At 51.5% G+C, this 13,858-nt stretch overlaps 1 protein-coding gene across 4 annotated transcripts in view; it reads right to left on the bottom strand.

Annotated features, from left to right (window-relative positions):
* Nucleotides 1-12,509: 12,509 nt before the first annotated feature.
* The window catches only part of LOC104012265 (acid-sensing ion channel 2), a 505,120-nt gene continuing 503,771 nt past the window's right edge, over nt 12,510-13,858 (bottom strand). For 2 of the 4 annotated variants that reach the window (XR_015707434.1, XR_015707435.1), the window contains exons 10-11: nt 13,167-13,341; nt 12,510-12,814 (exon numbers count right to left, since the gene is read on the bottom strand). Coding sequence is in view for 1 of the 4 variants with exons in the window: in XM_009464632.2 (XP_009462907.1) it covers nt 13,240-13,341 (102 nt within the window). In the remaining 3 variants the exon portion in view is untranslated. Of the gene's footprint in view, nt 13,342-13,858 lie in introns of all 4 variants that reach the window. The other 2 variants (XM_009464632.2, XM_087769914.1) reach the window with 1 other exon arrangement.

The raw sequence follows: 13,858 nt of genomic DNA, 5'->3' as shown, positions 1-13,858 counted from the left end.
AGCCTCTTCGGCTGCATTAAGTGCTTTTGAGAGAGCGGCATTGCTCTCTTGGGGCGCAGGGAAGGAGGCAGCTGGGGCATCCCGTTGATATTTTATTCATGCTGCCTTGCAGGTCGGAAGTGGCTCAGCTCCAGCAGTCTCATCTCTTTCTCTATTTGTTTATGCCCAAATTTGCTAGAAAATGCCCGTCTGGCTGCTGGGCAGGAGGCAGTGCCCAGCCTGCACCCTTGCTAGCCCAAGGAGTTGAACCCAACGCCAAGGCAAGACAGTCCCGTGGGCTAACACACCACAGCGGTGCTGAACCCATTGATCTGCACATTTGAGATTGTGATGGATCCAGGGCATGTTGTCTCAGCTGGGTATCTTTGCCCTGCCTTTGTGGTGGCAAACGAGCCACACGCTTCCCAAAACATCGGCATGGGGAACACAGGTTAGCAGGGTGATGCACTTGTATCCAGCTCTTCCAGGGGCTGGAGGGGAATCCATGCAGGGAAGGGATGTCCAGGTTTTTCACAGGAGAGCTGCAGCACCAGGGTTGAATCAGCTTCTCCCACACTTATACATGGGAATGGGAAACCTCCCCATTTTCTGCATATTTGCTGATCTTGTCTGGGTGCCAAGCAGGGAAACTGGCCATGGGCAGCCACTTTACCGCGCCATTCCCCAGCTCATTTTCTGTCCTACTCTCTGTTTTTTCAGTATTTCTTTATCTGCTATTCCTACTCTTCCCAGAGCCATGGGGAGCTGCAGCAGCATCCCTGCTGCCAGCAAACAGCAGGAACACCAGCTCCCAAGGTGCTGCAGGCATCGGAGACAGGACACGGCATCGCAGGGTGCAGGTCTCAGATATAAGGATGGAGCATGTGGAGACCTGCAGTTATTTCTCCTGATCCTAATGGGAAAGGACAGATGTTGGATGGGAGGCAGAGGTGGCCACATACTCAGAAGCTGCTGGAGATAACCTGGATAGATGGCCAGGCGCTTCCAGATATCTTGAAGGACTCCCCCAGGCATGGGTTGGAGGCATCTTCATCTGGATAAGAAATACATACATGTGGCTGAAAGGCAGAAGCAGGAGGAGGAAGCTTTCTGAATGCAGGATGAACTGAATGGGCAGCATTGGCCAAGAAAAGGGGAGTATTTGATAAAGCATAAACAAAAGATTATTGCTTATTCTGACATTTTCAAAGTCAGTACTCTTTTTCCTGCAGTTTGCTGATTTTAAAAGCAGGAGGGAGAGGGTTAAAAAATCCATCACAAAGAAATGTGTTTTGGGCCATCTGAACTGAGGGGATTTATTTTAAGTTCTTGTTTGCATTCATACAAGAATTGTGCAAAAAGTCAGAAATCCTCTGACATGAGGCAAATCATCCCCCCTGTCCCACACCCCCCTGCCTTGCTCTAAAGCCCTGACAAATGTTGTCAGAGCAATAGTGCAGGATTCATATTTTTTTTAGAACTGTTTTCCCCAGGAACTCTTGTTGCAGTGCTAAAATTTCTGGCTGATCCTCTCTGCTGGCTCAAGCCTTGTTTTTTGCTGCCTGTGCTCTTCAAACCCTCTTTTATCTCCCCTAGCCCTGCCCCACTGGTGGGCTGAGCTCTGCCCAACGTGTGGGCATGCAGGACCCCAGTGTCCCTGTGTCGCCTCCAACACCAGCACTCGCCATTTACTCATGGCCAAGCCAGCCATGGGATGTGACCGAGTAGAAAGCTATTTTTCTTTTGAATTCATACCCACTGAGTGCTTCTTCCATCGATTCCAGTCCCCGGGCATCTCTCACTAACAAACTCCTCCCAGCAAGCGATGAGGCTACCTGCAGCCTCTGCTTTGTACTTTTATTTCTGCCTTTGTAAACCCAGAAGAAGGGGCTTTGTTTGCTTTGTGGAAACCAGCCCTCATATGAGCAGCGGGATGAGCAAAGCTTGGCTTTTCTGGGCTGGATCCTCTGGTGTCTGCCCAGGGTGCGAGCTCTGATTGCCCCCGTTGGGGCATTTGGGGCATCTCCACCTTATTTTGTGCTTATTGATCTCTCTCTGCATCCTCTCTCAATGTGGGAATAATGAGGGTTTCTCATCTCTGTGTCATCCCTAATTTCCTAATTCTGCAGCCAGGGCACCCAGTAAACAACTGCACGGGGACCATACTCACATCAAGTCCCTTGGGACCCATGGGCATGTACAAAACCCTGACCCATGGGGCTGTGACCATACGAGTTTCCCAAAAGCCCTAAATTATCTTTTAACTGCTCAGCCCTGCCTAGAAGGAGCTGGACAAACACTTTTGGGGAACAGCTCCCTTTTTCCTCGCTCTGGGCACCACCAGGAGCTAAACTGTCTCAGGCTTGGTAGGAAACGTGCCACCTCCAAGCATGTGCTGCTCCGAAAATCAAGCCGTGAATATCTGTAAAATGTAGACAGGGCTCGTCCGCACGGCAGAGATAACTGGGACTGGGCTTTTGGCAGAAATCTCTCCCTGCATGAAGCAAGAAACCTGCCAGAATATTTTTTTTACAGTTTTATACCTGCTGGGCTTTGCCCACTCACTGAAAAGGCTGGGATGCTGGTTGGAAAAATACCTTTCATCAAAATACATTTTTTTTTAGAGTGTTGTTTATTTGTTTTTTTTAACCCAGGATGTGGAAACATCTTTATGCTCCTTCAAAAGTCGAACCTTTCATACCCAGAGTTTTGGGCTGGCAAATGGTTTTGCTGTTTCCAGATTTGACAGCAGAGTGTCCATTTTCAGCTGCTGAGAACAGCAAACAGGTCCCCCTTTTCCTTTACTTTGCTTTTTCCCCAAAGCACTTCCATTTTCAAGCAAGAGCCTTTGCAGAGAGTGGACCTGGAGTTGTAATGACCTTTTCCCCGAAGCTGAAGGGATTTGCCCTCAGCCCGTGGCCAGGAGGCTGCTCCCATGCCCTGGGCTTTTCTGGCATCTGGGCTCCAGCTGGAACCAAGCAACTTCCAGCCACTTCTATCTTGTAAATACAGGAGCCTTTGACTTCCCAGGCATTTAAAGTGATTTACTGGTCTAATGACTCCAACCATGTGCCCTGGAGTGTCTATCTATCTATCTTCCACAAGTTTGCCAATGGAGCCTCGTGAGCTTTTAATGCTTTTCTTGGCAAAGTGGCCTCTTCTCCTGCAGCTTCAGCTCCAGGACTTCTGGCGTGGCCATCCCCATCTCTCCCACGTGTTTTGGCTGAAATTCATTCATGCTTTCTATTTTTAGCCACTCTCTTGTGTTCATCTTCTCTGACTTCTCAGATGTTTCATCCTTTGTATGTTTTACCCCATGGCAACTTCAGCCTGTGATATCTCATTTTGGTGGCCTTGAGAGTGTCTTATTTATTAGTGTTGAGTGTCTGATTTGTGCACCGAAAATCCTACTCTTTACCTGTTCTCCAGGAGACACCAGAAGATGCTTCTGAGCTGAAATCCACTTGAAGGGTGATCAAACAAAGACCAAACCAGCCCCATCTCACGCTGCAGTACCTGGTTGGTGGGGCCAGACTTGGTCCAGAAGATGCAACCCATAAAAAACTTTAGGGAGCAGCAGCCACAGCAATAGGCATCTCCTCCCGTTGTGGAGATGGGAGCTTTGTGAGAAGTTGTAAGTCAGTCCCCCAGATGCCTTCAAGGTGGTTTTCAAAGACTCTTTTGCAAGAGCTGATGGAGCATCTTGTGAAGTCTATATCCAAGCCTTTGAGGCTATCTGAGCCCTCACCCAAAGCAATCCCGACTCCTCCTGCTTTGCCTGCTCACAGCCGCTGCACCTGGATTTGCCAGGGGCTAAGAGCAAAGAGAACAATGTCTCCAGGAAGGAGGCAGCAGACATTAAACCCCAGCTTGCTCTTTAGTGGCTGCTGGTGGCGCAGCATGGGGCCATCTCAGCTTGTTAGCATCTAGCAGGCTGAGAAGATGCAGGCTGCTTGAGTTTTAACAACACATGAAACTCCATCTTCCTTTTAACCTTTTCTTTTTTTAATGCATGAGGAGAACAAATCCACTTTGCTGCATCATAAGGTGGTCCCTACGGAGGTTGGGTATGGTCTAAATTTCCATACCCTTGTGTCCTCCAGAGACCTGTGACTGCCCAGCCTTCAGCTGGCCGCAGTCTCTTCTCTTCCATGAAACATCCAACAGCTGAGATGCTTCAATAAAAATCGTGCTGATGGAATCAGCACAGGAAGAAGTGGAGCCAGAAAATGTTTCTAAATCCCCATGCTCTTAAAACCAAGGAGAAGTTTTACTGGGTCCAGGCAGCAGGAGGCTGGTGCCCATGGACTTTCCCAGTGGAGGCTTTCTATGCTGTAGCAAATATTAATAAATAATCAGGAAAGTTGTTTTTCAGGGAAAGGGTGCGATTGCCAAAAAAAGATGCAGCCATCTGAGATAGAAATCTGCAGAAGGGTCGTACGCCGGCAGCGCAGACCTGGACGACCTTCTTTTCCAGCCAGGGAAAACAAGCCGCTGCAGTGCAGCCATCACCCCTGGTCTCCTTCTTCAGACAGCTCAGCAGACTGAATGCAAAGCGTCTTGCACTGTACAGGTATATCACAACAATAAACAGACAGTAATAGGGTAGTGGGGATGTGCCGTGCCTCTTACGTTCCTTTCTCCTTTTTGTTGAAATGTGCTCTAAGCCAGCATGGGGCTAATTTGCAGCAAATAATTTATCAAGTGCTTAGAGCTGCCCTTTTTGCTTGGCAGATCTTCTCATGCTTCAGCATAGCTGTTTTCTGTGCTTGCTCAGCAGGTTGGGTTTGGATGTTTCTTTCTGAAACCCCCAATAATCCTCGCTGCTTTTCTTGATCTTTAATCACCACCCTTTTTTTCCTGAAAAAGGGACTGTTAGTCCCAACAGGCAATGGGGTTTTGCATTGGCAGTGCAGTCTCCTTCCATCCCACCTTCTCCACCAGGGCTGCAGGTCCCTTTTCCAGGGACATCTCAAACCCTCGGCTGGCTCATTGTGCTGGTTTCATGGAAATTTTAAGGTCTCTCCCACTGCTAAAGAAGTGGCAGAGCTGCCACTCGGTCTCTAGACCCAGGAATGAAGCCACTGACAACACACTTAAAGGGGAGGGCTTGAGTGGAGGCACTTGAATGTCTATTTTCTTGTTACTCTTTTGAGCCAGTAAAGTTGATCGGTAAAGGAAAAGGTGTAATCAGCTGCCAGCCTAGCAATGCTCCAAACCTCCCAGCCCCAGCTGTGTGGAGTTTCACAGAGCTGCTCTCCCTGGCTGCTAAAATCTGTGGCTTGGTGAAAAGTAATTGCTCCTTGAGCAGCGGTATGAAGGAAAGCTGATTTCTTACGGCTTCATGCCCTTTATCCCCTCCCAGTCCCCTTTGCTTCCAGCAATGTGTGTGCATCCCCCGCCTCCTAGGACAACGCTTCCAGGAGAAGGCAGCGGATGCTGGGAGCAGCTCGGAGCCACGTGCATGGTCCATCAGCCCTGCCGCTGCTTGGGCTGTGCCTGTCTTCATCCCAGCAGAGCCGCCAACTTGGTTTCCTCTCTTCTACTCAACTGACGGTACTCATGTAATGTGCAGGACCTGACTTATTTCTGAGAACCCACTGCCAAATTTTCTTGGAACTGGCTTGTGGATTTGAAAGCTGCCGGAGGTGGTGAATGAGCAGACAAATGGGCTGACAACAAGCTCTCATAAGGCGTTTCCTCTGGAGACGGGGTCAAAGTCATGATTTTCTGTTGCATCCTTAAAAAAAACCCATAGCTACAATTCCTGGCTTCTTCATGACTCTATCCAGGCGCAGCACGTCTGTGCCTGCCAAATCCGCTTGCAGATCTTGGTGGGGGTGAGGACAAGAGCTAGAGGAGATCCAAGAGGCTGGTTATTGGGTTGAGGCAAATCCTCCAGCATGCCATGCCACGGGCTTTTAAAATGGTGGGACCGTGCTGCCAACCCTTGTGAGTGTCCCCCGAGTCTCACCAGCTCCTCGCCGTGCGGGTGGGTGAAAGCAGAGGATTTGCGTGAGAATCGCAGTTTTCTTTGCACATTTCCAGGCTTCCTCCTGAGCGTTCAAAACTGTGAAGCGAATGTCACCTTTCTCGCTCGGGAGGTGGGAGGAACAGGAAGAGAAAACAACACCCAATTCAGATTTTTTTTTATTTTTTTAGAGAAAACTCTCATGATTGTTTAAGGCAATCTCATGATTTTGGGGAGGTTTGCTGCTGGGTGTTGCTCTGGGGATACAGAGCAGGGGTGAGCATGGAAAAATGCCCAGCTGTTGAATAGCTTCCAGAAGGTGTTGAGGAGCTGCTGACTGGTGACCACGGCACCAAAGTGTCTAAGCCCTCATTGGATGATGCATCTTCTCATGAAGTTTCTCCCACCTCACTTGATTCGGAGCTCCAAGATCTGAATACCTGATCACTGGGATGCCAGGAGAGGGGATGTAAGAGCATCAGGAGGTGGAGAAGAGTACCAAGAGGCAGGTGAGAGGATCAGGAGGTGGGAAAGAGCATCAGGGTGAGGGTGAAAGCATCAGAAGGAGGCTGAGAGCATCAGGAGGTGGCTGAGAGCATCAGGAGATTGGTGAGTGGATCAGGAGATGGAAGTGGGGGTTTTTTGTTTGGTTTGATTTTTTTTTTTTCCCCCCAGCAACTGTGAAACAAGACACATTTCACAGCCTGCAGAATTTGAGCCTCACTTATTTTTTGACATCCTGAAGGGAGAAACGTCACGAGGTTTCTGTGCAAGGGGGTTTTGTGACTGTGGACGGCTGTAAGACACGGCGCAGTGCTGGATGAGAGCAGAGGGTGACAAAGAGCTTTTTAAGCCTGAGGATGGGACTTTTCTCCCAGACAGGAGTGTGGTGGCACTGGGAGAGGTGATGGAAGATTTGTCACCCAGGGGCTCAAGCAGGGAAGCAGCAGGATGAGAATCTGCTGCACGCTAAGGAGGAACCCGAGGAATGAACCAGCTCCTTCACTTCCCAGCACCCATGGGCGCACGGTGGACTGGGCATTCGGGCAGGAGAAAAGCATGTAAAAATGGGAAAAACTGATCTGGACAGATAGGAGGAGGATGGGGAGAGCAAAGTGAGGACACAGAGTACTTCCAGCATGACAGCAGTCCTCAGGCTGAGGTTTTAAGGCAGGTGATTAATGTAATTTTTCCTTTGGCCAGCTCAGGAGTTTACATTTCAAGGGCCATACCTAAGCCCTGTGGGTCCCGTGTCACCACCTGAAGGCAGCACTCCTTCTGGAGGCTTCATGGCAGCTTCAAACCTTGTTTTACAGCCAGGATGAGAGCCGTGGGTCGACGTGCATTGCTTATCCCACTGCACGTAGTCTCTTGCAGCAGCACGAACCTTCAGGCTCAGCCCAGCACCACCCCGTGAGGCCCTCCTGCCTGCTGCCATTGAGATGGCACTGAACACAACAGCCCCTAAAAGCTGAGCTGTTTATTAGTGCTTTTATTAGTGTAGAGAGCGGGCAGGCATGTCCTCGGCCACCCCTAGGACGTGGTATAATGTTCCCTTTCTTCCAGTATGAATTTGGCTTTGCAGCTGATAGATAAGACAGCCGGAGTCAACACAATGTGCGTTGCCTCTAATCAATTGACATGCTAGATCCTTGACAGAAAAACACTTTGTACCCAGTGGTAATTATTTGTTCTCTGCCAGTCTTGGAGATCACACCGCTTTTGGTGTGATAAGCGATTGAAATATGGACTTTTTTTTTTTTTAAAGCACTCCTCCGAGTGGTTTAAAGTCACAGACATCAAACAGAGAAATAGCCAGGAGTGGAGGAGTGACTCCGGTGCAAAGACCTGTCCAAGCTCTTGTTGTGAATTCTGTGGGAAGAGAAAGGCTTGTGGGTGTCTAACAGGGGGAGAATTTGGTACAAGTCCAGCTTGCTGAGGGTTCGGGTGAACTCAGACGCCAACAGGATCAAATGCAGAGTTTTGGGGTCTTCACTTCTAAAACCTTTACTACCATCTGCAAGGTCTTTTCCATAAGCCAGCCCAGAGAGTGCTGCAGGGATGGGGACCTGCTCTAGGAGCACATCTATTGGAAAAGGATGTCCTATCTTGATTTAAAGACTTCGGGGGCTGTGGGACCATCCATGGTCCCAGGCAGGCTCTTTCATTTGAATGCATTTAGCTTCCCCCTGTCATGACCCCCTCTCCCTCCCCATTCTGGCTTCGTCTGCCAGATTAAAGAACCCTTTATTAGAAGGGTCTCCACAGAGGAATTTATAGACTGATGGAGCCACCTTTTCACCTTCCCTTTGTTAAACTAAATGACTTGAGCTTTCGCTTCACTGGCAGGCAGCTTGCCAAGCCTCACGTCCACCCTTGCAACTCTTGGTTGAACCCTTTGTGATGCACCAGCATCCCTCCCAAGAGCTGCGGCCTGAGCGAGCCTCCACGTTGCGTGGGAGAGAGGGTGGCAGCAGGACATCTGCGGTCCGCAGGGATATGCCTGCCCTAGCGCAGCTTGGGGCTGTTAGATTTGGGGGATGTTATACTGACCACTGGCAAGAGATGCCGTGTTATGACTCCTCCAGCCCCGCTTCCCCCACCACCCATCCCCTCTGCTCCCCAAGTCCAGGCTCTTCAAGCAGGAGAGGGCGGGCAGCTAAAGGGAAGAGGGCTCTTGAATCAGCACCTGTGCTGAGAGCCTGTCTGAGAGCCGAGGTGGCTCCAAGCAGCGCTCCCTCTCCGGGCTCAATGGCCGCATCAGGAGCCTTTGAGCTGCGGGCTTGCAGAGAGCCCGGCAGCACGGCCCATCAGCATGGCTGCTGGAGAAACCTCGGGGCAGACCCCGTGGTAGGAGGTGGGAACAGGGGAGAGCTGCTAGCTTCTAGCATCCACCAGTGTTAAAGCTGCCAAACACACTGCGAGTGCCCCAGTGTGACCCACCTTACATGGAGGGACGGAAGACGTCATGGCTAAAAGTTCACCTTTTTCCACCCTCTGCTGCCCTCCTGCTCAAACAGCCGGTGCTCCAGGGCACTTGTGGCCAGCACCGAGCCAGAGCAGCGTGTTTACAGTTGCAGCAGCCTCCGAAAGCATAACAGCACCCCAGCACTGGCGGTGGGATGGCTCTCCATCACAGGTGTTGAGACATATTGAATTCACAGGGCAAAGGGACATGAGGCAGCCAGAAGCTTTGCAAGCCTCCAGCGCAGCTGGTTCCTGGGTCAGCTTGCTTTCAGGCAGTGTCTGTCCTTCAGTCTGCCCACTACGCTGCTGCTGGCCCAGCCGTGTTGACGTAATGCAGTTTGGTGGTGATCCCCAAGGTGCCTATGGGGCTTTTTTTGGGTTGAGATACACGCTCAGTACTCAAATACCTCTTTTAGTAAAGGGCTGCCCCACGAATTTAGCAAAGCAGCCCGGGAGCCGAGATTTCTAAATTTGCCCCGTCTGGTGGTATCTCCTCCAGACTTAGATGTCAAATGGTACCAGCTTATCTGCTAGGGATGGGCATTGTCAGCAGTGTCTCAGTGCTCATCCCCTGTCCCCTCTCGATACCCACACTCTGTCAGTGAGTTACTTTTGCATTTGAAGGGCTGGATCCTGGAAAGTCCCAGGTTCACCCTTGGACTCCAACACAAACAAAGGTGGAGACACTCCTGCTCCTTCAAGCACGAAGAAATACAGTACAAAGGTCCACCACGGATATAAGGACAACCTCCTTCCCAGCCATTAATGAGCATAAGGGATAGAAAGACCAGTTTGTACAAGAAGCCCAGACCAGGCTGGGCTTTGATGGCTGGTTCAACCCAATGGGCATGGCTAAGAGCCTGCAGATGTTGCAATGAGTCACCTTGACCCAGGCCTGGCACGAATTCCCTCCACTGGTCCAGAAGGGACTACAGGGACCAGGCTGGCACAGGGGTTTGGCAACGGGAGACAGAGCTTGGGAGCTCTGCAGCTTTGCGGCCAGGCTGTGATGAGCACTTGTTACCGGCTGATGGCTGCTGGGCATCCCGTGGATAATGAATGTGTGGCCAGCGTCCAGGTCTCAGGAGATAATGAAAACTGGTAACACAAAATGAGCTCTTCAGCAAGTCCCTTGGAGAATGTGCTGTTGAGGAGCAATCAGAGATGCCATCCCTGTCCCAGCCTCCCCATTCAAGTGGCTTTCTCCTATAGGTGGTATTAGCAAAATGCTTCACAGCACCTCTGGGCATCCCCATGGTGTCCCACCTCGTCAAACTTCAGCAAAGACTTCCAATGACTCTACCAAAATCTCTTAATGTTAATTCCCAAGTGGGGAAATTTATATGCACGGAAATGACTCTTGGAGTCACTGTCACCCTTTGAGGGGCACATATCCTCTAAGTGCTTCTCTGCCAGCCTGGAGATGATCGTATTGAAACCCATCTGCAGCTCCTCAGTGTCTGAAAGGACTCTGCTTGCCTCCTTGCTTGGCGAAGGTTTTTTTAGGGGTGTTCAAGCCCACAAGCCAGGTATTTTGTGGGGAGCCTTACTGGCTTTATTTTTGTTTAAGGGAGAAAAACGTTGAGGCTGTAGGCTACCTTCTGCTGTAGAGCAAGGCAAGAAGGAGGAGACTGCAGCTAAATAGCCTGTGGGATGTGTTTGTGTGGCTCCTTGGTGCCACAGCTCGTGTTTACTTGAAGGAGGACCCTGCTGAGCAGGGAATGGCTTTGCAGCAGCCAGTGAAGACCCCCAACCCAGCTGCTGGAGGAAAAGCCAAGAAGAACCATGTCCTATGGACTTGGGGAGGCCACGAGCATTGCTTGGGAGGCTGAGCTTGGGATGGGCTCCAGCCTTTGGTGCTGGGGCAGCTCCACGGAGCTGTGTTACAACACATGGCATTGCTGCTCATGGCTGGAGCTGCTGTGATGGCTGCATGGGCAATTCTGGATGGCTCGTGCCATGTCTGCACAGGTGGGTCACTCAAAGCAGCTGCTCAGGCTTGGTGAGCAAGCGCAGGAGAAGGGAAGAAAAGGGCTTCGGCCTGCCCTTGGTGGACAGTGAGCATGGCAGAAGGCTGGGCTGCAATCCTGCCCCTTGTTCTTGCCTCACCAAGGCTCTCTTAACATGCAATCAGCCAAAGCCATGCCGAAAGCAGAGAGAGGAGCCAAAACGGTTCCAACCAGGGAAGGACACATGGCAGCTCCAAGGCACAAAACTTACTACATGGAAAGAGGCCATTGCTGTGGCTGCCCCGCCAACGTGCTGCTTCGCAGAGGTTGTTCTGGGCAGCCGCAGTGGCAGACGTGGGAGCATTGCTCCAAGGCTCTGCTGTCGGCGTGGCAGGGAGGGCAGTGGGGCTCAGGCTGGTGGCATGGGATGGGAAGAACATGGTTTGGGCTTTGCAGAGACAGGACCTGCCTTTCCTGAGCCACTGCACTGCACTGAGGTTGTCTGTTCAGCTGCCCAGCTGGGACTTCTGTCCAAGCACAGGGAAGCTCTTATTGACCTAAGTGGCCCAGGACAGACCCACCCTGAGCACCCTTGGCCGGTTGCTTGCTTGATATTGCCCCTGGGCGATGGGCTAATCCAGAACAAGCGACGGACTGGACACTTTGCACCATGCTCTGGACAGCAGCAGGATTTGTCCCAAAGGAAAGCATTTCTGTGCATGAACATAGGCACTCAAGATAGGCTTGGAGGACGAATCTGCACCTTCTCCCTCTCCTTGAGGCAAAGGGATGTCCTCAGTCCCTCAGCCAACTGCAGACCCCAACACACCTCCTGTCTGCAGCATCCATCTGGGCTGACCTCCACACCCTGTGGCTGGTTTAACACGCTCCCAAGGTTTGGGACTCCATCAGCTCTCCCAAAACAGCTTTTCACAGTCCAGCTGTGATTCTCTCCACTGTGGCCATCACATTGGGGATGGTCACTAGCCATTCAGCAGCACCTGGCCATGAGCTAGCAGAGGTGCAAACACACCCACACATTGCATCCTGCTCCCATTCCTGCAGGCTACAAAACCAGCAGGGTTTGGAGCCTCAGGAAACTTGCCTTCTCTCTTCATTGGGGTAAAGCAGCATCATTTTGACCCAGTTCTATCTAAACTCCTGGTCGCTAATAAGTGAGACTCCAAGAGACGACCACAATGACCACATCAAAGCTGGCCCCACCATCACAGCGCAGACGGGGATGCAGCTGAGCATGAGAGGCTGAGCATGGCCATGGCATCACACCCACGCCATCAGGAGGTGTGTGAGGACGTGGTGGAAGGGGTAAACTGGGGGGTGAGGGGTGAGGAACAGCCCCGGGCAGCCCCCGGGATGGGCTCGTCCTGGTGTCTGCCCCTCACCCTGTGCCGAGGCTGCGCCGGGCGCTCCAGCTTGGGGTGGGGGGGCAAGGCAGAAATGACACAGCCTGGCCATTTCCACAAGACCAGCTTTAATATCAGTCATGAGAACGAGGAGAAAGCACAGAATCCATTAACGGGAAAAAATAAAAAAATAAAAAAATTTTAAAAAATAATAAAAAAAAAAAGAAACCCACCGCCCCGTGCCCACCCACCACAGATGGACTATCCAGGCACTGCAGACGGAGGAGCACGACACAGCAGCTGGGGGGGACGATCCACCGAGAGCCACCCGGTCCGGCCCCTCTCCAGGGATGCTCACCTTGGGGTGACTGGTAGCGCTGAGGAGCCCCGGCGGTGGCCCGGCCTCGGGGGACCCGGCTTAGCTTAAGATTCATCACAGACTGACACGAAGAACAAGAACGTAAGAAGAATCCAAGAGCTGCGACTTTTTGTTTCTTTATTCTAATTCAGCCTACGACGTTAGTAATGGTGATTTCAGGGGATGGCTGGGCCCGCGAGTTCCTTCTTGTAGTGAAAATCAGAGACTGTAAAGAGGAACAGAGCTTATAAAGACAGATAGGAATATATTGCCATAAAAAGAACTGGCATGCAAGTGCTTTATACATTTGGCAGTATGTGAAATGGCGGGGCTTCGGTTTTGGTTTTGGTGGTGGTGGTCTCTTTGTTTTGTACAGTTCAAAAATGAGCTGCTGCCTTCACATCTTGAAGACAACCCCCCCCACAGGAAAGGACAACACAAGTCAAGTCCAAGGCGCCTCTCGCTTGGTTTTGGCAGAGTGTATATATATATAATATATATATATTTATTTGTTTTTAATGCATAGCGATTTTCTTCCTTTTTTTTTTATTTTTTTTTTTTTTGCCCCCGTTGCAAACCTGAGCTCGGTCCCTGCTTTCCTGTGCAGTTTTCCTTCCTTAGGTGTTGGCACTGTGGAGCGGTCGGACGGTGTCAGCAGGCGATCTCCTCCAGCGTTCCCAGGGTGGCCTGCAGTGGCACGTTCACAGTGTGGCTGATGGTTTCCGAATGATTTGGCATGGGGTCACAAGTGCTCTGTGGACGGAGAGCGGGGGACAGGGTTACCCTGGGGCCGCTGGATGCTCCCTGTCCCTCCCCAGCTGCTACCTCCTTGCTTTGGCCGAGCCATAGCATCAATCCTTCGGAAATAACTCAAGCTGGGGCTGAACGCTGCATTGAATCCTGTGCTCAGTGTTGGGCCCCTCACCCCAAGGAGGCCATGGAGGGGCTGGAGCGTGGCCAGAGCAGGGCAGCGAGGCTGGGGCAGGGGCTGGAGCCCAAGGCTGGGGAGGAGCGGCTGGGGGAGCTGGGGGGGCTCAGCCTGGAGAAGAGGAGGCTGAGGGAAGCCCTCATCGCTCTCTGCAGCTGCCTGAAAGGAGGCTGGAGCCGGGGGGGGTCGGTCTCTGCTCCCCAGTAACAAGCCATGGGACGAGAGGAAACGGCCTCAAGCTGCGCCAGGGCAGGTTTGGGTTGGATATTAGGAAATACTTCTTCACCGAAAGGGCTGTCAGGCCCTGGCACAGGCTGCCCAGGGAAGGGGCTGAGTCCCCAT

Source organism: Nipponia nippon, unplaced genomic scaffold (assembly GCF_047370975.1).
Source record: "Nipponia nippon isolate SJK-2023a ecotype South Korea unplaced genomic scaffold, ASM4737097v1 scaffold_32, whole genome shotgun sequence".
NCBI classification, from domain to species: domain Eukaryota; kingdom Metazoa; phylum Chordata; class Aves; order Pelecaniformes; family Threskiornithidae; genus Nipponia; species Nipponia nippon.
Note: the sequence above shows the minus strand (reverse complement) of the source record. Positions and strands in the feature narration are given on the sequence as shown.